General features: G+C 38.1%; 1 protein-coding gene across 2 annotated transcripts in view; it reads right to left on the bottom strand.

The window, feature by feature from the left end:
- Positions 1 to 2,211: 2,211 nt before the first annotated feature.
- The window catches only part of nfat5b (nuclear factor of activated T cells 5b), a 47,915-nt gene continuing 26,114 nt past the window's right edge, over positions 2,212 to 24,012 (bottom strand). Inside the window, exons 3-13 of one of the 2 annotated variants that reach the window (XM_079419083.1) lie at positions 18,036 to 18,594; positions 15,772 to 15,958; positions 14,966 to 15,156; positions 14,661 to 14,833; positions 12,982 to 13,116; positions 12,843 to 12,898; positions 10,278 to 10,410; positions 9,933 to 10,001; positions 9,737 to 9,831; positions 7,868 to 9,635; positions 2,212 to 5,748 (exon numbers count right to left, since the gene is read on the bottom strand). In XM_079419083.1, the coding sequence (XP_079275209.1) occupies positions 5,510 to 5,748; positions 7,868 to 9,635; positions 9,737 to 9,831; positions 9,933 to 10,001; positions 10,278 to 10,410; positions 12,843 to 12,898; positions 12,982 to 13,116; positions 14,661 to 14,833; positions 14,966 to 15,156; positions 15,772 to 15,958; positions 18,036 to 18,594 (3,605 nt within the window). In that variant the 3' untranslated portion in view covers positions 2,212 to 5,509. Of the gene's footprint in view, positions 5,749 to 7,867; positions 9,636 to 9,736; positions 9,832 to 9,932; positions 10,002 to 10,277; positions 10,411 to 12,842; positions 12,899 to 12,981; positions 13,117 to 14,660; positions 15,157 to 15,771; positions 15,959 to 18,035; positions 18,595 to 24,012 lie in introns of both variants that reach the window. The other variant, XM_079419082.1, reaches the window with a different exon arrangement.

The raw sequence follows: 24,012 nt of genomic DNA, 5'->3' as shown, positions 1-24,012 counted from the left end.
CATTCCAGAGAGCCGTGTAATAAACGCTGATAACACGCCAGAAGGTCTCCCTCCTCTTTAGCCCGGAGGACACGGCATCTGTGATTTCCAACAAGAATGTCAAATTTGGACTCGTCTGACCATAGAACACTTTTTCCCTTTGAAACCCAATTTCATTTTAAATGAGCTTAAAAGGACACGATGACACTTCTGGATCGTGTTCACATATGGCTTCCTTTTTGCATGATAGAGCTTTAGTTGTCATCTGCAGATGGCACGGTGGATTGTGTTTATCGACAGTGGTTTCTGGAAGTATTCCTGGGCCCATTTAGTAATGTCAATGACAGAATCATGCCGATGAGTGATGCAGTGTCGTCTGAGGGCCTGAAGACCACAGGCATCCAACAAAGGTCTTCGGCCTTGTCCCTTACACACAGGGATTTCTCCAGTTTCTCTGAAAGTATTGATGATGTCATGCACTGTAGATGATGAGATTTGCAAAGCCTTTGCAATTTGACGTTGAAGAACGTTGTTTTTGAAGTTGTGAGATTGGAGAGCCTCTGCCCATCTCTACTTCTGAGACTCTGCCTCTTTAAGACATCCCTTTTATAGCTAATCATGTTACAGACCTGATGTCAATTAACTTAATTAGTTGCTAGATGTTCTCCCAGCTGAATCTTTTCAAAATGTCTTGCTTTTTCAGCCCTTTGTTTCCCCGTGCCAACTTTTTTGAGACCTGTAGCAGGCATCAAATTTGAAATGAGCTCATTTCGTTGATAAAAATTAAAAAATGTATCCGTTTAAACATTTGTTATGTTCTCTATGTTCTATTGTGAATAAAATATTGGCTCATGTGATTTGAAAGTCTTTTAAGTTTTCATTTTATTCAAATTTAAAAAACGAAATTCGGGTTACACACACACACACACACACACACACACACATATATATATATATATATATATATACACACACCTGTGTGTTTGTGTGTATATAATTTTGTTATTTTATAGGATTCTGTATAAATATATAATTATAAATATAAAGCACACACACACACACATCTATATATATATTGGCAATCTTCTTATAGCCTACGCCATCTTTATGTAGAGCAACAATTCTTCTTTTCAGATCCTTAGAGAGTTCTTTGTCATGAGGTGCCATGTTGGACTTCCAGTGACCAGTATGAGAGAATGAGAGAGCGATAACACCAAATTTAATACACCTGCTCCCCATTCACACCTGAGACCTTGTAACACTAACAAGTCACATAACACCAGGGAGAGAAAATGGCTAATTGGGCCCAATTTGGACATTTTCAGTTAGGGGTGTACTCACTTTTGTGGCCAGCGGTTTAGACATTAATGGCTGTGTGTTATTTTGAGGGGACAGCAAATTTACACTGTTATACACGCTGTACACTTCTTTACATTGAAGCAAAGTGTCATTTCTTCAGTGCTGTAACATAAAAAGATAGAATAAAATATTTACAAAAATGTGAGGGGTGTACTCACTTCTGTGAGATACTGTATACACAGTATATATACACAGTGTGTGTGTGTATATATATATATATATATATATATAATGTATATATACTGTGTATATACAGTATGTGTGTGTGATTATAGGGCCATCACTTCCACCTAATTTATGAAATTTGCATCAGTTCTGGTCATTCTATTTTTTCAGTATTACATCCTCCCACTGTCTTAAATATGTGGAATGTAACAGTGTTTAATATATTTATTAGCATTTATTTAATTCTGTGAATTAAAATATGCCTACACATGAACCTAATTTAAAGTTTTGTCTTTTGAAGTAGGCCTAGTGCTCACATTTATTTGTATTTTTAAATAACTTTACTTCGACGGTCCTGTCTATATGTTATCCACAATACACAAGGCAGCTTCTATATTTTCTGAATATTTGTAATGTGTATTTGATTGATACAAAATGCACAGTTAAACGTTTTAAAACGCAGGCCTATGTGATCTCTCTCATCTAGTCTTTTTGTCAGACTGAGAGCGGTGACCTCTATTGCTCAGAAAACGTAAGTGCAGTTCTCTTCATTCATCACAAACACAGGAAATAACTAACTGAATAATACAGTATTACCATTGTAATTATTATTACTGGTCAATTAGTTATTTAGCCCTAACTTTAAAATGACTTTGTTGCATGACAGAAAAGAAGAAGAAAAAAACAAGCCTGAAGTTATTTTTTTTTAACATATTTTTATTGATACATAGCAGCACATTTACAGAAAAAATAGCTGCAAGAGTAAAAATGCCCCAACAAAAGCAAAATACTTACATATGATTTTTGTAATAAATTGTCACAAATATGTCAGAAGTAGCTCGTATATTTTATCATCACATCCGACCGAGACTTTCCAAACCTGACAACACATTATAGCAAACTGACACATAAAAGTATATTGCCATAAGACTGTGCACATCATGACATATTAGGAATTATCATATATTAATAAGCAACAGAACCATAACAGTTTAAGTTCCTCTTTGTTGAAGGATTAAAGAAGTACAACTGAATATGAAAAAGCTGTATTTTTTTCTTGCAGTCGCTCTAACCACTTAACTGTTTAAAGCAATATATTGTTTAAAATGATACATTATGTATATTTATTGGAACATATTTCAAAGGGGTGCTGGTTTCATAACCAGTCAAAACAGGCAATTGCCAGGAAATTATCTGCTTTTGAGTACAGAAGGCACAACTACCAATTACTGTATATTTACAATGTCAACCAATATAAAAATTTATTAATTTTAGAAGCATAATTTTTAGTATAGATTTAGTAACTGGGATGAGTAGGAAAAATGTGTCTCAGTTTACAAATAATTAAACAATTTTTGATATGCAAAGCCTCATTTGGAATATTGACTTTTGTTATATTTTTTTACAGAAAAAGACTACCAAAGGACAGACATTGCACTTGCACACTTTACCTATTACATTTTATTGATTTTTGTCTTAATTGAACTATAAATAATTCATAATTGGTCCCAAGAATCATACAAAATTTTTAAGGGCAATGTTTGTTTTTATGGCTTGTATTTCCCAAAAGATTGATGAAATTGTTATAGGAGGTCTAGTTCTGACCAGCCAGTTATTAAATCCCCTAAAAATGCAGAGTTGAGAACCATGATATGCTTCTGGAATAGTGAAAGTACAACAGAAATGTACAACTGAATCACTGTGCATTACGATGATGACTCTCAACAATGTCTGTGCAGCCTAAACATGATGTTATAATAGTTCATAGGTTACACACATTATTTTCTTTAAAAGATGACATTGCGTATGAAAAAAAAGAAACAAAAATATATAGGAAATATGTCGTAATTATGCATTTTAAATCTAGGCATTGATTCTAATTTGGAAAATTCATGAGACAAAAATAAATATTTTCTAAAAAGAGGTATGGTTAAAAAGTAAATATTCACATAAATATTGAGAATTATTGTACAGAGATGAAAATAAATCACAATAAAATGCTTTTCCCAGTTCCTGTTCACAGTTCTTCCCCATGCAGAGATATATGAGAGCACCCTTCAAGCAAAACCTTCTCCAAAGAAGAGGATAAAATAGTCTCTACTAAAAAGTAGGCATAAAAATCACCCAAGGTTCTGAGCAAAGAAAATGGTCAAAAATTTGACATTTAATACCATAGCAGGCTCAAATGAGCCATTTCTGTGACATTACAGAGAACAGCTCCCTCATAATGTATATATTCATCCTGATGCTAACAACAAGACAATCTGCCAACTAACTTCACATCAGCCTAATATTCTGAGCACACAAACTAGTTTGGCAGCTTTACATCACTAGAACACATTCATGAGCTGTAAATATATATCTCACGTAATGTTTCTCTACATTCAAAACAAACTCACTTCATAGCCGAATATACAAACCACCTGAGCCACAAAAATGGCCAATTTAGATCAAAGGTTAAACATGGTCTTCGGTTTTAACATGCTGATGGCTATTTATTGGCTATAAAATTTGAAAATTGATCAAAATAGTTTCCTCTACAAAAGATAAAGGGTTGCTTCCCCAGCATATTCAGCATGTGTATTTACTGTACGCCAGTATATTCAGAGAACTTAATACTGGTTGGACACTCCCTTCTGATTTGCCAATGAAAACAATCGGCCTTGTTCCAGCGTACCAGACACTGGCAAATAAAATAACCCAACCCATCACAATGACACAGAATGATAGAAGCATCAACTATCAATATTTTAGAATCAGTAAAAGAATAAATTTAATAATGACACACTTTTAGAGGTATTATCATAAAATAATGTCACGCATATGCATGTATCTAGGACACTCAGACATGCAAAACAAAGCAGACACCAACTAAATGAGATGGCAAGAAATTACGTATGTAAACCATAATCAAACATAAATATCAGAAGCAATTTGTTTTTCAGTTTACTACTGAACTACTTTTTTAAAGCAGGAATGACCATTTCTAATTGGTATAGGATTATACGGATTAGTTTAAAATAGAAGTCACTAGAATTATTAATACAATAAACATGATTTGAGATAGACATGATGAAATGTCGATGAGTCAGGAGTAACTAACCACACTGAAAACATATATAAAGTGCTAGGAGGAAAATGCCAAAACACATTTTTTTCACTTAGATATTTTCTTTCCCCATTTGACTGCATAAAATATTTTTACAAAAGAAAAATAGCTTATAGATACTCAAGTGTACTGCGACAGAACGGTATTAACGACTCTTTACAAAAAGTGTTGAAAATAAAAATCTCACTGAAGACTGCTTCTATCAAGCATTCTTGATTATATGTTTAGTTAAAGAGCTAAAAATAGATGTCACAAAGTTATCCGAGGCTCACTGAGAAAGTGGGGTGTCTACAAATCATGATCAGGCATAAATGCAGTCACCCCATGTGTCCTGATCTTCTCTTTCTGTCACTGTAAAAATAATGAGATACACGAGGCAGCGTTTCAGTTCCTCAGACTGCCACACCAGCGAAACCCTCTGGGGAATCTCTAGGTTTCCAGGAGCCTCAAATATCCTACTGTGTACTCAAGGAACTTCAATATATATCCCAAACGCCTCAAAGCCTTTATTTATGATGGGGTTGCTGCGGAACTAATGACAGTCTTTATAGCAGGAACATATGGGTTGCATTTTGTAAGTTCCTCAGAGAAATGCTCTCGCATTGAGGTTCTTCAGAGGGTTCTGGAGAATTGCAGATCAAAACAGAAGTTGATTGACTTGTAATTCTGCCAGATCTTTCAACAGGCGACTCTACTTTCTCAGTGTCAATGTGTAGAGTGAATGGCCTACTCTGAAAACTCTGTCTTGCTATTTATTAAAAGGGGTCTAGCAAAATATCTCCAACATAAGGTATTCTTCAAATATCCAAGATAGAGGATACCAAACTATCCAATATGCATGCAAGAAATATCTACAATCATATATGGAATGGATTGGGCAGCCACACCTTGAAGGCCCTAGTAGGAGTGGGAGAGGTTATTGCCTTGCTCCTGAAGGCTCACCAGAAGGTCATCAATCTTCTCCATGTTCTGAGAGGTTGTCAAGGTGGTCTGCACAGTACCTGGGTCTGCTATAGTCCGCCCAAGTAAAGATTGAATTTGCCCTTCGCTCTCTTGCTGACTTTGTCCAGACTGATTGATGGCAATGATCTGGTCAGACAGTGTCGATCCTTGGCTGTTCATCAGCTGATGGCACTCTGCAGGAAAGAAATCGTTAGAATAGGTCTGGATAATAATTCAATATCAATATTTATGTGACCCTGGACCACAAAACCAGTCATAAATGTAAATTTTTCTAAATTCTAAATAAGCTTTCCATTGATGTATGGTTTGTTATGATAGGACAATATTTGGCCGAGATAAAACTATTTGAAAATCTGGAATCTGAGGGTGCAAAAAAATCAAAATACTGAGAAAATTGTCCAAATTAAGTTCTTAGCAATGCATATTACTAATCAAAAATTAAGTTTTAATATATTTACGGTAGGAAATTTATGAAATATCTTCATGGAACATGATCTTTACTTAATATCCTAGTGATTTTTGGCATAAAAGAAAAATTGATAATTTTGACCCAAACAATGTATTTTTGGCTATTGCTACAAATATACCCCAGCGACTTAAGACTGGTTTTATGGTCCAGGGTCACATATTGTGATATAATTGTTTTTCAATAATGGTGATATGATTTTTAAGCACATTTCCAGTATTTTTGATATACATTACCAGTGTTTCACATACATTGATTTATTTATGGTGGCCCGCCACAATATCAACGCTAACCGCCACAAATACATTTCCAAAGGGCTTTGACAGTTTGACTTGAATAAACATGAGCACTGCATGTTTCAAAATCAAAACGTGGCGTGAGTGTTTTATATTGTCTTCGAAGGGAACCCAATATCTTCAGAAAAGTTTCGATGACATTTTAATTTTATCTGATAAAGTTGCATTCATGATCCTGTCCCAAATGGAACACTTCATGTGCACTTGCGGCCTTACGGACTTACAATGGGCTCCGCATGCATGTGTCCATTTATTTTTTTTCACAGGCGAAGTCACGCAGTTCGTGACGGACAGATCGTTAATGGCTGGTCTATGTGGTAAAACAGTACACGGGCAGGACATCCAAACGCTCGACTATCATTCATCGACCTCAAATATGGCTGAATATCATCTGAAATATGTAAGTATTAGCAACTTTACATGGCCGTGCAGTGTAATGTTAACCTAGAGAAATGTGCACTGTTTAAGTGTCTGTGTGGAGAGTGGAAGCTGAACAGTAGCGCTCACTGCAGGACAGATGGACTTAACTTGCTCTTAAAATACTCTGTCATTTTTGGTCATACAGATAAGAGAAATACATCTTTTGAATATATGTTTATTTGTGTGCACTTACAATAACAACAAAACATTGTGCTTTTGTAAAATAACGAAAGCAAAAACGATGCGCTTTCTGCTGTCTCGGACTCTGTGAACTTGAGTGCTAAACTCAGTGTATACTTGCCTAACAAATATGAAAAATATATCAATAGAGAGCAAAATGTCTACTTTCAAATGAACCAATTCATATGAAAAACAAATTTTCTCAGATTACTGTATGTAATCCGTATGAAACATGCAGGAGCATCCATTACTGCGCAGATGACGAGTCAGTGTCGCCGATTTCATCTCTTATGCTGAAAGCAAAGAAAGCACTAGTGTATCAATTCATTATTAATATGATAATGCAGCCTGCTTACTGTTTTTCCCTGACACATTCATAATCATTAGCTTTATGCATGTGCTTGAGCGCTTATAGGCTATGTAAGCAATTAAAGACTCATTATAATGATTTAAATGGTTTATTTATAAATGTGTGATTAGTCGACTAATGCTTAATATGAACGACTGCTGGTCGACCAGAAAAATCGTTAGTCGAGGGCAACCCTAGATATTAGTATTAATAAGGTGAGTCTGAGTCTTACAGTATGTTTATTTGACAGTGATTTCACATTTCTTGTTTGTATGAAGGCTAAATACAAATAAAAGGTTAACATTATTTGCACCATTTTTATTTCTAAAGTATTATATTTTTTGTAAGAGGGAGATTCATAGACTTGGCAAATTCATTTTTTAGAAGTTTGTTTGTACAGACATCCGTTGTGAGCATTTTTGGCAAAACAATGGTTCATATTGATATCGGAATTATATTGTATCGACTGAAATAAAGAAATATTTTGTGCTATACATTTTTGCCATATCGTCCAGCCCTACGTTAAAATGAGTAACAGCTCTGAGTCAAACAGGCAGGTATGTTCAAGAATATTGACTAACCGTTCTGAATCTCAAAGAGGAACAGGTCTGACTGCTGATTCTGGTTGGGTTGGTTGAGGCTTCCACTCATTGTGGTCTGAAAGAGTTGACCAGGCTGTTGTACTGGAGAGGAAGTGCTAGTCTGAATTCTGGTTACATCGCTTTGTGGTGCAAAAAGGGGTTCTTGAGAAGCCATACCCCCTTGCATGCTGGATTGGGCCATGTAGATGTTTACAGACTGTGAAGGGGCTGTACCAGAACTTGGTGCCAACTGCATTGGTTGCTGGTCTTGGAAGATGGGCTTATTCGAGGACGGGTTGACCACCATAGTAGTCTGATCCTGAAATGTCATGGGTTCAGATGACTCCTGCTGCCTGACTGTAACCATGCTGGCCTGAGAGAAGGGAAGGGAAGTGTTCTGTTGTTCTGGAGAAGCTAAACTGCTGTTGTTCATCGATCCTATCTGGACTTGGCCACCGAATAGCAGGTTGGAGGTTTGCTCTTGTGTCACTGGAGAACTTAAGGATCCGAGGAGTAGACTAGCCTGCTGCTGCTGACCAGGGGGAAGTTTGCTTGGTGATTGGGAGATGCTCTGAAACATAGAGCCAGGTTGGGCTCGCTGTGGTGATTGTTGCTGCTCCATCGGAGTGCCTTGCTGAATGGGGGACAGTTGGGGTGGAGTCTGAAATACAGATGGTGCCTCGAGAGAAGATGTCTGCATAGAAGTGAGAAAGGCCAGTTGCTGTGGCTGGCCGGCGTTAACAGCAAGTTGACCTGGTACGGCATTTTGGGAATGAAACATACTGGTCGCAGAGGGCTGAGCTTCCGCTGACATGTTGGACCCACCGAGAACCGTGAGATTGCTTTGGAAAAGGGAAGCTTGGACCTGATCCTGATTGGGTGAGGTCTTCTGTGTGTGGAAAAGAGCCTCCTGTGGGCTTTGGGCTTCGGTCATGGCTGTAGGGTTGTGAAACAGAGAAGGCGAGGAATGACTGGGCTGCTGCTGAAGAAAGCCAGTTGCTTGTTGAAACAAGGATGCTTGTTGCTGCTGCTGTTGTTGTAATGGGGTTTGCTGGAAGAGAGAGCTTCCATTCTGAACCATACCTTGGGAAGAGCTCTGCTGCTCTGAAGTACAATGGATTTGAACCTGGGGCTGAAAGAGCTGATGTTGAAGGTTCTCCAAAGCTTGCTGCTGCTGGTGTTGCTGCTGCTGCAACTGGATTTGCTGCTCTTGTTGCTGGATGTGCTGCTGCTGTTGCTGGATGTGCTGCTGCTGCTGCTGGATTTGCTGCTGCTGTTGTTGGATTTGCTGATGCTGCTGTTGAAGTTGATGGTGTCTTTGTTTTGACAGTGTATTCTCACTCTGGAGATGGATGTTGCAGAATCCCTTTGCTTGCAGCTGCCGTACGGCCTGCTCCAGTTGAGCCACCTCATCTGGAGGTAGAAGCGAGAGCTGTTGCTGTGAGTTGTCATCAATCTGGGAGAGCCCCACCACTGAACTGCCACTGTTGCCTGTCCTCTCCTGTCCAAGGCTCTCTCTGTGTTCCAAGAGGAATGGCTGAACTCCTTGCTGGAGGATAGATTTATTAGGCACATGGAAAGAGCCACTGGGTGCAAGACTCTGTTCCTGGATGGTGCTGAATGGTTCTTTGTTGGAAAAGACAGAGCTCTGAGATTGATCCTGTTCTCTTGTTTGGTGTGCCAGCGGACTGGAAAATTTGCAGTTATTGGTGGAGATCTCAGCACTCATATCTAAGGCTTGCTGGGCTGAATTGATGACTTCAGAGGTCTGTAGGATTGCAAACAAGATAAACATAAGCAAAATATACGGAAATGCTTGATTCAGTACTGATTTATTGTGGTGGTTTCTGTCTCATGATTTATACAAACCTTGAAGGCCGAGGGGTTACTGGAGACCTCCATTGGAGTGACCTCTTCTCGTTTAACAAGAGGTAAAACTGGCGTCATCAAGGCAGTATCGATTACTATATGAAACAAAAGACAAGGGGCCAGTGACAATTACATAACCATGGCTGTCATTGAGCAATATTACGTAATGCTAATAGACACATAGATGTTTGCTCACCTTTAATTTGTTCAAAACAACAAGGTGTCACTGGAGGCAAGACTTCCTTTTTCACAGAAGAATCGACAACTGTAAAAAAAAACATGTTTCTAGATCAGTGATTTTTATGAATGGTTCCCAATCCTGTTCCTGGAGACACACCCACAGTATACATTTTCAAACTCTACCAAAAGAAACACACCCAATTCAACTCTTCATTAGACTCCAAGTCCTGATATGGATGGGTTAGATAAGGGAGACCAAAATGTGTACTGTTGGTGTGCCTCCAGGAATGGGGATGGGAAATACTTTTTTAGCAAATCTGTTGTGATTAAGAGTCATGTTTACAGTGGAGATTAAACTGACCTGGCTCTGGAGTGTATGTAAATGGTTGAACATCATGGGAACGTCCAGCATTCGTAACAACATAGATACCAACAGATACAGGAGATGTGATAGCTGGATTTTGATATGGAGGGACTTTGACAATTAGGTGATTCTATAAGGGGGGAAAGCCAAAGATAGAAAAATTGCACAGTTTATTTATTTATTTACTTACTGCTGTTTAGTCTGACTATTTTTCTCATAACATCATCAATGAGCAACAATTACTGGTCTCTGGTATATATATAATTTAAAGTGCCCCTATTATGGATTTTTGAAAATTACCTTTCATGCAGTGTGTAACATGGCTCTAAGTGAATGAATATTAATAATAAATGCAAAGAAAGAGTCCACTCTGAATCATTGAAACAATTTGTTTGAATCCCAAGCCATTTCATGTTGATGTCAACGTGAAACATTAGCATATTGCCTGCCCACTTGTTGGTCTTTTCGCATTGGTCTGAATGAAAATACAAATGTATTCTTTGCCACTAGGTGCCGCTTTTGCAGCGGTAAAAATAGCTGTTTCCCTGGTAACGCCATACACCAGGGGTCGGCAAGTAAGTTTGGCATCGGGCCGAGAAAAAATTTCACCACTAGATGGCGGGCCAGAACATAGTCAAAGGATCATTTTAGATATTAATTGATGAAAAATGCAACCAGAATTGCCTGTGACTGACGGTCACAGTGTATTTTGTAACTGGTAGTAAGCTGTTACTCTGTGTAAAATCCTGCGACAGTCATTAAAAAAAAGCCACATTTGTGTGGCGGTGTCCGATCAACAGTGGCGGCGCTAGGGCGGGGCTTGACGGGGCTATAGCCCCATCAGAAACTTGCTTAGCCCCGACACTAACATATGCTGATAACAGTATATAATTGTCTTAAATTATTCCCTTAATATTTATCTTGTGACTCGTATATAGTGAAAAACATGAGAAGAAACGTATTTTGCGTAATACAGGTTGTTTTTGAAGATCCTGAAATAAAGCTGCTCTGAATTTTCATTGATGACTGCAGTGTTAATAATAAGAATTATAGGCCTATAATTCATTGTATAAATTAATAGACCCGTTTAAAAAAAATCTTTGGCATAAATTGTACTTGTGATGGAGCGCTCTTGGAGCGAGTGAAAACCACGACACTCCGACTTATAAAAAATCTGCTCCTCGGTCCATTCAAAATCACACCGCTCCACTCGCGCTCCGCTCCGCTCACATACTCTGATTGTGAGTAACTGTTGCTGTCATGACAGGTCTATTTCAGAACCAGCCTCTATCAAAATAATCTGGCTACGGGCACGGGCCAGATATTATTGCTGGCAGGCCACTTATGGCCCGCGGGCCGCCTGTTGCCGACCACTGCCGTACACAAAGCAGCACTGGCTCACAAACACTGCTTTATCAGGCATTACAGGCATGGTGAAATGAAAATGAGACCAATCGGACCAATCACCGCAGATTAGCGTCACGCAAAGGAGGGGTTTGGAAAAATTAATCGTTGAGCGAATCGTTTGGGAGTCATTGAGCAAATATGGTCAAAATAAATGCATATTATAAGACAATGAAAGTGTTTTTTGACCTTGCATGCATGTCAGCCTGTTGTTGGGGACTCCCAAAACCAAAATATGAACCTTTCATAACCCATAAAAGGGGCACTTTAATGGTTTGTGTACTTTATGTGAAGTGAAGTGAAGTGAAGTGAAGTGAAGTGAAGTGACATTCAGCCAAGTATGGTGACCCATACTCGGAATTTGTGCTCTGCATTTAACCCATCCAACGTGCACACACACAGCAGTGAACACACACACACACCGTGAACACACACCCGGAGCAGTGGGCAGCCATTTTATGCTGCGGCGCCCGGGGAGCAGTTGGGGGTTCGGTGCCTTGCTCAAGGGCACCTCAGTCGTGGTATTGAGGGTGGAGAGAGCACTGGACATTCACTCCCCCCACCTACAATTCCTGCCGCCCGGAGACTCGAACCCGCAACCTTTGGATCACGAGTCCAACTCTCTAACCATTAGGCCACGACTTCCCCGACTTATTCCCACGACTTTATGTGACTTCAAAGAAGATTATCAGACAATTTGATATGATTCACTCAAATCACCTGCAAATCAAATGGGATGTCAGACCATGCATTTGGCAATTTCAATACTAACCAGATTTATTTACTCTATTTTTTAGCCCTTTTTACATATATTTGTGTAAATTTTGGACCCTATACATACTGTAAGTATAATAGAGCTAGCTGTGGCAACACTCAATCTATTAAAAAACACTGACAATTACAAAGATCACTGTTGACATTTTAGGGCAAGTCATTGCAAATGCAGATACATTCAAAACACTTACTCAAAAAGAACTAAAAATCGTATTGCGTACTGATTGTTTATGTAGGTCATTAATCTGCCGCTCTTTCCATATTCATGTCAGGCAACAATTAGGGACACCAATGTCTGTGACCTGTGCAAAGCTGCCTCTATTTTTGCAATGCTTGATCAGCCCACACAGTCAAATAATAGACACAGCAGATGCTATGGCTTACCTGATGGAAAAACTCCATGTCAATGTCAGCCTCTGCCTTCCAGGATTTATCATCTGCTGCAGTCAAAGAGGCAGAGGTTAAACAGTGCAGGAAAATCTGCACAGAGCAGGGCATGATACGTTTTAACATGTAGAGATACCTGAAGCATTCTCCTGAAATATGACCTTGGTTCCTTTGAGAAAGTTTTTTCCAATAATAAAGACTTCACTCCCCCCTTTAACCGAACAGCTGTGCAAACTCTTCTTGAGAATCTCAGGTACTCCTGCAGGCTGGGCTATAAAAACAACCAATCGGAGAAAGAGTGAAAACGACCATTAGGATACACAGCCAGGTAACAATGTTTCTGTGCAGCAGACCATGACTAAATACTTAGTTTTCGCACATCTGACATTATGTATGGGTCAACAAAGCCATACAGCCAAATCAGCTTGTGACTAGTGAAAATCCTGGTTGTTTTTGCTTTGTATCCACACATGGAAACCATGAAGGAACTGGTATTATGCTAGTAATGCATGGTAAGTAGGCAAGCTTCGCATTTTTGCTATTTAATGCTGTGGTACAATTGCTTTATTTATTATAAGTGAATTAGTATAAACTTGTCTATCGATTAAAAATCTGAATCAAAAATGAATTACATGACAATCAAATTAATTGCAATTAATCGTTAACATACACATTGTTTTATTGTGTCTGCGTTATTTACTTTAGTATTAAGTGTTCTTCAGCATTTTACGCCATGAGTGTCACATCTTTAAGACTGATGTATCCTCTGCAGTGAATGGGTGCCGTCAGAATGAGTGTCCAAAAAGATGACAAAATAACAATCCACGAGTAATCCATGGTCCTCAAATTCATCAATTAACATCTTGTGAAGTGAAAAGCTGCATGTTTGTAAGAAACAAATTAATCATTATGACATTTTTTTTTAAACCATAATTTTGGGCCAAAATATCAATAATAACCCTTCATCCAGTGAAAACATCCAACCCCCACCAAAATCCGCCAACATATTGGTTTAGAACAGTTTTCACTTGTAAACAGTGCTTGATCTGTGCATATTTCTCCCCTGATTCAGACGAAACAGTTTATATTATGGCAATATTATGGATAGAGGACTCATACTTTAGCCGCAAACAACAGTTTGAAGCTAAAAATGTGTTAATGGTTTTGTTTCTTACAAACACGCAGCTTTTTACTTCACAAGACGTTAACTGATGGACTGGAGTGGTGTGGATTACTTGTGATGCTTTTCTCAGTTGTTTGGACTCTCATTCTGACGGCACCCATTCACTGCAGAGGATCCATTGCTGAACAAGTGATGTAATGCTACATTTCTCCAAATCTGTTCAGATGAAGAAACATCTACATCTTGGCTTGGATAGCCTGTGAGAGTGAGTAAATTTTCAACAAATGTTCATTTTCGGATGAACTATTCCTTTAGAATACTAAAGCAAATATGTTTTCTGTCCTTATTAACACAATCAAAATCATTTCCTGTGATAATCAGCAGAATGCTACAGATGGTGTCAGCAGAACTTAAATTTCAATAAACCTGAAATACTCCTATACTTGCTGGTGACACAGAAATTAAATTTCAAAACAAAGTAGTGCAATTCACCACACACCTAGTAGCTCTCTTCAGTAGGCACCTGATGTTCTGCCTTGGATTCATTCTTTTTTTTTTTTTTTGTTGCTCTATGGCCTTAATAATATAAACATTCATTACACCCCCTTCTAATCCCTACCTCTCCTATGTGATGAGAGCACCAGCTGGGCTCGCCAGCAGGGAGATGCTATGAATAACACAAAGCCACTCACTGCACAGTATGGGAGACGACGAGGTCTGTAACGTGAGCACAGAGCCATCCGGGCGTGGGATGTTGACTCGAAACACCAGTCTGGCATGGGTGCTCTTCTTCTTAGACCCAGCCACCCCAATACGGGCCTCCACATCGGCATTCCTTAGCTTTAGGATCCCCACGCAGTCTACACTGCAGAGACACCCGAACGTCAGCTGGTCATTGTCAGTATCAATACTCCCACCACATTTGATCACTACAGCCTCTGAATGCAAAGCTTGAAATTCTAATGCAGTTTTACGAAGTTGACATGTCTTTACATACGCCAGAGTCATATTGCTGCTGGGATCCAGTGGCACTTCGATGACAGTGGTGCCTTCGATGTCCACTTCCCTACAGGCGGTTGTGTTACGGCCTGTAACTCTGCAAGCCTGGTAGAATCCATGGGGCTTTACACGTCCAGCATCATTGCCCACAAAAATCTGCAGGACCACTGACTCCTTCACACCCTCAAGCTGCGAGGATCAAGAAACTTGTGGTTAACAGAGTAACATACATCCTTTTAGCAATAGTGAAATTTAAGAACCACAAGACAGTTTTTTCCTCCACATTAAAAGGTTTCACATAAAGAAATCCCCAGTGAAAAATAAACATACTAAAATGTATTTGAAATACATTTATTTCATTCTAAGTATAATACAAATACATTTACATATTATGTACTTAAAAAAAAACAGCAATTGTAATTTTGGTATCTTAAACTGGAATACTTAAAGTCTGCTAAATTTGAACAGCTAATATTGTACTTTAATGCACTTTAAATTTCTTGCATTTAAAGACGATATTATTCAAAGATCATAAAATCCTCATCAATAGTGACATTAAAACACAGTTTAGGTTTAATATTAAGAAATGTGCATTGTGCACAAGTAGTACTCCAACTAAAATTGAATTATAATATTTATATCAGTAAGTCTCAAGTTATATGTTAGTAAATATGATAATAGATTTGGACTATACTTAGTATGAAATAAATGTATTTTAAATATATTACTTTTTTACTAGGGATGAATAGTACTCTTCCAAAACCTGCTGTAGGTTAATCTGGCTTAAATAACTGTGTGACCTACCTTGATAGTAGGGAAACCCTGCTGTGTTCGGTCTTTCACAGACCCTCGGCTGCCTTCAGTCAGGTAACGCGCTCTATGCTGAGTCTCAGGCTGCACCACAATCTTCAGTTCTTTCCCTTCACTTTTCTGAGGATACTGACAAGACAGTATTCCACCTTTAAGGCCAGAAGCTTGTGGTCCATCAGAGCTATGAAACAAAGATGGTGAACATCAGTTAAAAGCTACGTTAATTGCAGTTTATGAACCTTTTAATTTGTCCAGAAATAAAATGTATGTCACTATTAACTCTCTCTCTCTCATGTCATTCAAATAACTGTATTAAGGCTGGAAAATGCTACATCATTTTTACCCAAATTAGTTACAGAAGATGTTACTTACCAAAAGTCAGAGTTGAGAGATTTTTACAGAAAATTCCAGTTAATCCAGTTGGAAGACTTCAAACATGTGATATTATGAGACTAATTTTATTTTTTTGTCACAGTGTGATCCCATTTTTACTTTCTCGGAACATAAAGGCAAAACTTGACCATCCCTGATAGCACATGTACATCTCAGAGACGTCTATTTGATGTGTGTTTTCATCTGGAACACGTCTTTAAGAAGTTTATGATTTAGAATGTATGTAAAACTCACTTTTTAATAATGTTTATCAGTTGCCTATGCACAGAAGATGCTTTCCAGATGAAGCGCTCTTTAACAGACACCTTGGAGACGTATTTGTGCCATTCACTTTCATGTTCTAGAAAAGAGTTGCATGAACCCAACTAACAGGGAACGTTTTGTTTTGTAAACATTTAAAAAACTGGGTGTTTTGAACATTCATCGAACACTAAGAAATAACATTTTAATTTAAACAATGAGAATGTTAGCAAAGTTATTAACAGACATTCTTTTAGTAATGTTAATAAAAAGTGTATTTGAAGTTATTTGGTCTGTTCTCAATACGTTAGCAGAAAACTAATTTAAACATTGTTTCATGAGTTCATGAGGCTCAAACCCGAAGCTCGGCTCGAACTCAGAGTCAGAACCCTCCCTATAATGGTAGTGCGGAGGAAAAGAGGAGGAGAAGGGGAGGTGGAGGGATGCCAGAAGATTTGTCGCTGGAACGGAGCAATGAATAAGGCTGGACGATAAGGCTCCTCCCATGGGTAGGTTTAAGGGTGGGTTAAGGTGCAAGGGATGAGTCAACAGTGTAATTATATATGCAATTACAAAATTTAATGACAGATGTAATTACATGCATATATTTTTTCAAATATAAGTACAATGTAAAAACATGTATGTACCCAATAAGTGCATTGTATCAAATGATTAATTTACATGTAAGTATATAGTAGTTAAGGCCACTTAATATAAAGTGTGATCGGACATTCTTTTAACATTTTTAAATGTTACTCCTTAGTTTCAGATGATTCTGAGAACATTCAAATGCAACATTCCTATAATGCTTGCAAAATTATAAAATGGAACATTCCCTAAATGTTGTCTCTCAGGCACCGTTTACACTAGTGCGTTTTCGTTTTAAAACGCATAACTTTTGCTACGGTTACGCCTATCGTATACACTACTCCGGCGTTTTCGAGGTCGAAAACGGAGACTTTTGAAAACGCTGCAGACCCCGTTTTAGTTTGAAAACTCCGGGGTTGCGTTTCAGTGTAAACGGACCAAAATGGAGAATTTTGAAAACGATGGCGTGGCTACCCACATTCGCCCTGCTCATTGTTGTACCCATAGATATGTATGGGTAGATTCCCCATTCGACCGCTACAAACACGTAGACGTGTCCGCCATCTAAATAATAGGGAATCTACTTACACATATCTATGGTTGTACCTGCATGAATGGTCATGTGACATGCGTTTTCAGTTGTGTAGTGTAGACGGAGATCGTTTCTGAAACGCAGAGGAAACGGCAGTGTAGACGAGGATCGTTTTCAATCTAAAACGCTGTTTTAAAACGAAAACGCACTAGTGTATAGGGGGCCTCTGGCTCCATGTTCACATAACTAAGAAAAAACATTTGAAATGTTTAGAGGACCTTCAGAAATACCGTTTTAATAATGTTCTTAGCTGGGAAATGTTTCTAAAGACATGAGGGTGAGTAAATGATAGTTGACAGTATAAATGTTTTTTTTTTTTTGAGTGATCTATTTCTTTAATTGGATTCAGTATTTTGGTTCCTTCACATCAATCTCCAACAAAGAGGCAGCAAAGTTTTTATGAATGCCATAAGGCCTAAAGTGTACTGTATACTAAATGACTCACCTTGCTTTGGAACAGCTCTTGCTGTCTGGGCCAAGTTGCGAGAGCACAAAGTGTGGACCTTTGGCACTATCTGCATCAAAGACATCCATGCTGGCTTCTTCAGCAGGGACCCGCTTTGGCCCGGGCTTCTGTCGTGGGGTGCACTTACGGGCCTTACGGGGAACTTCAGTGTTGTCATTGTAGGAGCTGGAGCTCACAATGCTGAAGTTGGACACCGAGTTTTCCATCCAGATGCTGTTACTCTGCTCCGAGTCGAGAAGCAGCTCATCCTGGCAGGACATGTGGCTGTCATCGAAGAGGTCCTCGGGTGGAGGCGAGATGTTGAGGACAGGCCGTTTGGAGGGTGTCATCTGGTGTTGCTGCTGGGTCTGCTGCCCACCTTTCTCTCGACCAGAAAGCTTGTTTTCTGCAGCCAGAACCTCGGCTTTTCTTCGACTGCTAACATCTCCCGGCGTGCTGCTTTCATGCACGGCGATCCGCTCTGAAGCTGAGGTGGAAGAGGTGGGAAAAGCACTGCGAGGACTTCCCATGCCCGTAGCAGAAGAGGCGGACGAGGCATCTGCAGTGTGTACAATTAGACAGTGAATAAAGGCATTGACAAGGTATCATCATGAGCCAACAGTCCCGTCAACTCAAGACATTTCTCGTGATTGCTTTTTATCTTTTCTTTCCAATAGTTCCTGTTTTTAATCTTTCACAGAGCATTATCTATCAATTAGGGCAAATAACAAAAAGCAGTTGAAATGCTGTGGAAATGAATCAACAAACAACGGGAGCAAAATGATCATGCTGAATAACATCTGTGAAAAAAGAAAAACAAGCATTTCATGTAGAGTTACTGCAGAGCAGGGCATGACATCACTCTCCAAGACATTACGCACAGCCCGCTAGCCATAATATCCTCTCATGTCTTGGGTTTTATTTAAGCATACATTGGAAATCTACAGTAAATGAGCTCTTGCATATGACCCTCAAAACTGTTACATGGCATATGTTTCAATATTTATTCCAGTTGAGGGTCTGCATCTCTCATCCAGATGTGTCAAATGATGCAAGCAAATTCTTATACAAATTTGCACAGATTTTGATGGGAGTGAGCATAGCCACAGAAACAACATAAACCAGTGTCTGACCTATGAAGCAGAAAACTGCAGAGCATTTTGTATGCAGACACTCCCTGCTTCAGAGAGAAATTCCTGGAATGAAAATGAGACAACCAATGAGTAATAAAAGCTGACCATTAAAATATATTAAAATGAAGAAGGCTTTGTTCAATTTTACTTGTTTGTTTTTAGTGCATCTAATGGCATTATGTATTAATTTGCCTTGAAAATCAAGCTACACAACATCCACACCTCATTTAAACAAATGGATGAGGTAAAGCATTCATAGTTTTAAAGAAGGCCGGTGGTATAAGACCTATTCAATAATTGAGTTTGTTTCGCATAATTGTGCATATTAGAAAATAAAAAAGAAATTGAAAAATAATGTATTAAAAGGATAGTTCTCCCAAAAAAAATCATAATTTTACTCATCCTCTTATTGTTTGAAACCCATAACACTTACGTGTAACTTCAAAATACTTTTATTTATATACATATATATATTCTAAAAAATTTTGTCCATCCATTGAAAGCCCACACAACCAAAATTGTTGATGCTTCAAAAAGTTAATTCCATTACAGTTGCCAAAAATATAACTTTTGGGTTTTCTGTTATTAAAATAAATAAGCAAGCCCAGCTCAGGTGACAAAAAGTAACACGAAAGTAATGTAATGCATTATTTTCCATCAAACGTAACCCAATTAGCCTACTTTTTATGGAGTAACGCAATATTTTAAAGCATCACTTTTAAAAGTAACTTTCCCCAACACTGCATATGAATTGAGCTGTTAAATCAAAGTCCTCTGAAGAAACATGATCGCTTTACATAATGAATAGATTTAATTTAGAATTCCATAAACAATTTTATGCTTTTTTTCGTGTTAAGCAAGTACTTTTAGCTTCTATTTACCATATTTGATGAGCTTTTTGCACTTGCACTGATAAATGTTAATATGTATATAAAAGCCTAACTTAAATCTGTACGCGATTATGTCTTTTTTGAAGACTGAAGATTAAACCGCTTGACTCGTATGGACTACAAAATGATGGGCAAAAATGAATTTTAAAAGTATCCTCATTTGTGTTTCAAAAATTATGTTTGAATATCCACTTTTCATTCTTAGTTGAACTAACTGTTTAAACCTTATGCAGTCTCAATATTTCTTTAACATTTATCTGTTGTACTGCAAGATGATGAAATGGATGAAATGAAAGTGTTTTGAGGCCAAGCACCAAAAGGATCTGATGTACATTGCAAAACTGGGATGGTTCCTGAGCTGCATCATGGGTGGTACCAACCAACATTTCAGTAATCTAGATCTTCAACCACCAAACCACACGGCCGAGACTTAACAAGACAAGGGCATCACAGAAACAGCCAGATGGGTTGAATACAAAAATAAAAAAAAAAAGAATTTTTTTTTTTTTTATCATACTCTGAAGATGGTCTATTTTAAGCGGGATTGGATTGGTATTTTAGTATTTGTAGGAATAGTGGGGAAAAAAGGTGAACACTATGAGATCCTCTGAATAGTGTCTTCCTGAGGCAACAAAGGATTGAAAATATTTTGTGATATTTTACATAAAAATTCTATGAAAAGTCTACATGGCTGACCATGGCTAAAAAATTGTCCAAAACCATCCTCTAAGCAGTTCTAAGAGCCGCTACAGACTCAGCCAGACGAATAATTAGAAACACAACATGCATATCTACCTGTGATGCTTGGCTCCTTTGTTTGAAAAAAGCCTATGAACCATTACAATATGAATGATGTAATTTGAATGAGATATTGAGTCCACTGAATGACAATAACAATGGGGTGAGCTTGACGCCCCTCCTTATAAAACAAACTCAAATTCTGTATGTTGCAATCTCAGAATGTGCTCTTTACAAAAACCTTGTGAAATGGATTCTGCATTGTAATCATATCCATAAAATGTTTATTTGGGGATCGCTTATGCCTCTAAAAAATGTTTTTTTTTTTTTTTTTTTCAAAAAACAGTTTCTAACCACAATGGCTGTGGAAAAATGTTACATAAAAACATAATCATCAGTCTGATGACAGTGTTTACATTTGGAAGGCTGTAGTCTAGGCTAATCTGGCCACATTCTAGTCCTCCCCAGTCCAGTCTTCCCATTCCAAATGCTCAAATATGTGAGAATAATGCCCTGTTGCAACAACCAGCATTATACTAACACTGTTTCGCAACTTCTTTAATTCTTTGGAGAAAGGATCATGAATGAAAACATTCATTGCTGCGTCCTTTAAATTAAGATGTGTATCAATCATGTGCTTACAAGGCATCCAAATGGAATTTCTTTGAAAATAAAAATATTAAAAGGTGAATAAAATAAAAATGTATTTTAAAAATGAATAAAAAAAAATTCTAAACAAAAGTCATATGGCAGTCAAATGTGAAAAACATTTTTCATAGAAGTACAGTATAGTTTGGTACATTTGTCCTTGCTCAAGTGGAATACTTTAGAATTGAATACATATACAGCAAAGACTGACAACAATAAAAGACAACTAATCCTCACTAATATATCAATGAATTGAACTGGATAATGACACTATTATCTTCTATAGAACTGCTTACTGCTGAATTAAACTCGTTTCATGTAATTTATTAACTTACTTATCATTAACTCTATTGAAATGAATTGAACTAAACTAAACTGAGCTCAATAACAACACTATTATCTTCTGCAGATCTGCTTTCTAGCTGAAATGGTTTCATAAGGGGGGAGTGGGGGGCAGAGTGGTGTGTGGCCAAGTATGGTGACCCATACTCAGAATTGTGCTCTGCATTTAACCCATCCAACGTGCACACACACAGTAGTGAACACACATACACCTGCAGCAGCTGCGGCGCCCAGGGAGCAGTTGGGGGTTCGGTGCCTTGCTCAAGGGTCTCAGTCGTGGTATTGAGGGTGGAGAGAGTGTTGGTTATTCACTCCCCCCACCTACAATCCCTGCCGGACCTGAGACTCGAACCTACGACCTTCAGGTTACAAGTCGAACTCTCTAACCATGCCACGACTGCCTATTAACCGATGGATTTTACAATAGTATAAAGCACTATATAATGTGACTTCCCATTCTTTTACCATCCTCACAATTTACCATGAAACCACGATGACTCATATGCAAATCATAATGGTAGAGGATGCATCCACAATAGTTTAGTTTCTACACGAACTGATTCAGTAACAAAACCTGGTTAACATCCAGTGAAACAATAATACTCACACATAAATCAGAGAGAATGATTTGCATCCACCTTCAGCATTTATCCCAAAACGTGAAACTGATAAGCTTTATTATAATTTCCTTGCTGTTTATGCCTTATACATATCCTCATTTATAAGATTCGTTGTTGTGTCTCACAACATAAACAGTTTTAATGAATTATTTTAATGGGATTGATCAAACGGCTGCATAAATGTGGCATGATAAACATGAGGACACCTGCATGCACAGGAAGTGTGGTCAAGCCGTACATAATTAAATCAGGAAGAACTCTTTCCATGTGCGAAATACTGTCTGACATGTGACAATAATAGTAACCACAAACCATTGTCTATTCAATATAATTGAAATCATCCTTCCTGATCAGCTGAACCAAACCAAATGTGGGTGTGACATGTATGAGTTTCAACTATTTGATTTTGAGGCAATCAAAGGCATCAAATGCATTTTTCAGATCTTTATATTATGTTTCTAGGTTAGCATAGGAGTCATATGCATCAAAAAATGTCAAATATTTGTAAAACTGATTATTTTTCTCTGTCATATCAAGACGAAGGAGAAACGATTTGCCAGTTTGACATCTGATACAGTGACATTTGAGTCATCTGCTCCAATGTTTGTGCAGAATTGTTAATGAAATTAATTGAAACCCTGTTCTGGTGGAGGACTACAAAGCCAGAGTTTTTCATTATGCATTACGTTGCAACTTCTTGACAAGCGTGCAACAATACAGACACTGAAACACAAAGCGTCTGTCTCTTCTGCCTCTTTAAGGTGGCTAAAAGTGGCTGCAAATCAACTTTCTATGTAAAGTAGGTCTGAAGTCCAGTGTAACATCAACTTTGATAGGAATTTAGGAACGTTAATATGGGAAAAATGCAGGTTAGATAAATTCAACGGAGTCAAAAGATTCATATTCATTAGACGATAAACAGGAGATAGATAACAGATAGTATATCAACTTTGGACAATCTGTGTCAGAGTTACAAGACCCCCTCTGATTCATTAGTCAGGCCTGCATGTTTTTTGACCGCACTGTAGTCTTTACTCGGCAAATGACCAACTTAACACAGCAACCTGAGTGTGTTGTGTTGTGTTATACTGAGCCCTCAGAGCTTTCACTATTGATAGAAACTGTAACACAAGCCAACAGGGGCCCCGAGGGGCCAAACTAAAATGTAATCTGAATTCACCAACGGAGGACACATATTCCAGCAGGGGAGCAGTGAGAGAATTACACTTTTATTGATTTAGGCAGCATAATTCTTGCAGTTGATTCCATCTCAGAAGAAAAATAAACATTTAAATTCAATTAGATGGGAAAAAAAGTTTAAAAATAACAGTAACAAAATCATTGGAAATCATCCTGACTCAATATTAGAGAGACCCATGGTCACATGAGAGGGTCCCACAACAGACTGAGAGATTAGTTTGAGTTTAGGAGGCAGGCTGGGGGTAGAACACAGAGAGGGGCAAAATGAACTAATCTGAATAGAGCAGCATGTGCCCTACTGGTCAAAGGTTTGGAATAATTAATATGTATTACTGTTTTTGAAAGAAGTCTCTTATGCTGACCAAGGCTGCATTTAATTGATCAAAAATACAGTAAAATTATTTTT

This window comes from Barbus barbus, assembly GCF_936440315.1.
Source record: "Barbus barbus genome assembly, chromosome: 1".
Taxonomy (NCBI): Eukaryota; Metazoa; Chordata; class Actinopteri; order Cypriniformes; family Cyprinidae; genus Barbus; species Barbus barbus.
This window is presented reverse-complemented; position numbering and strand designations above follow the sequence as displayed.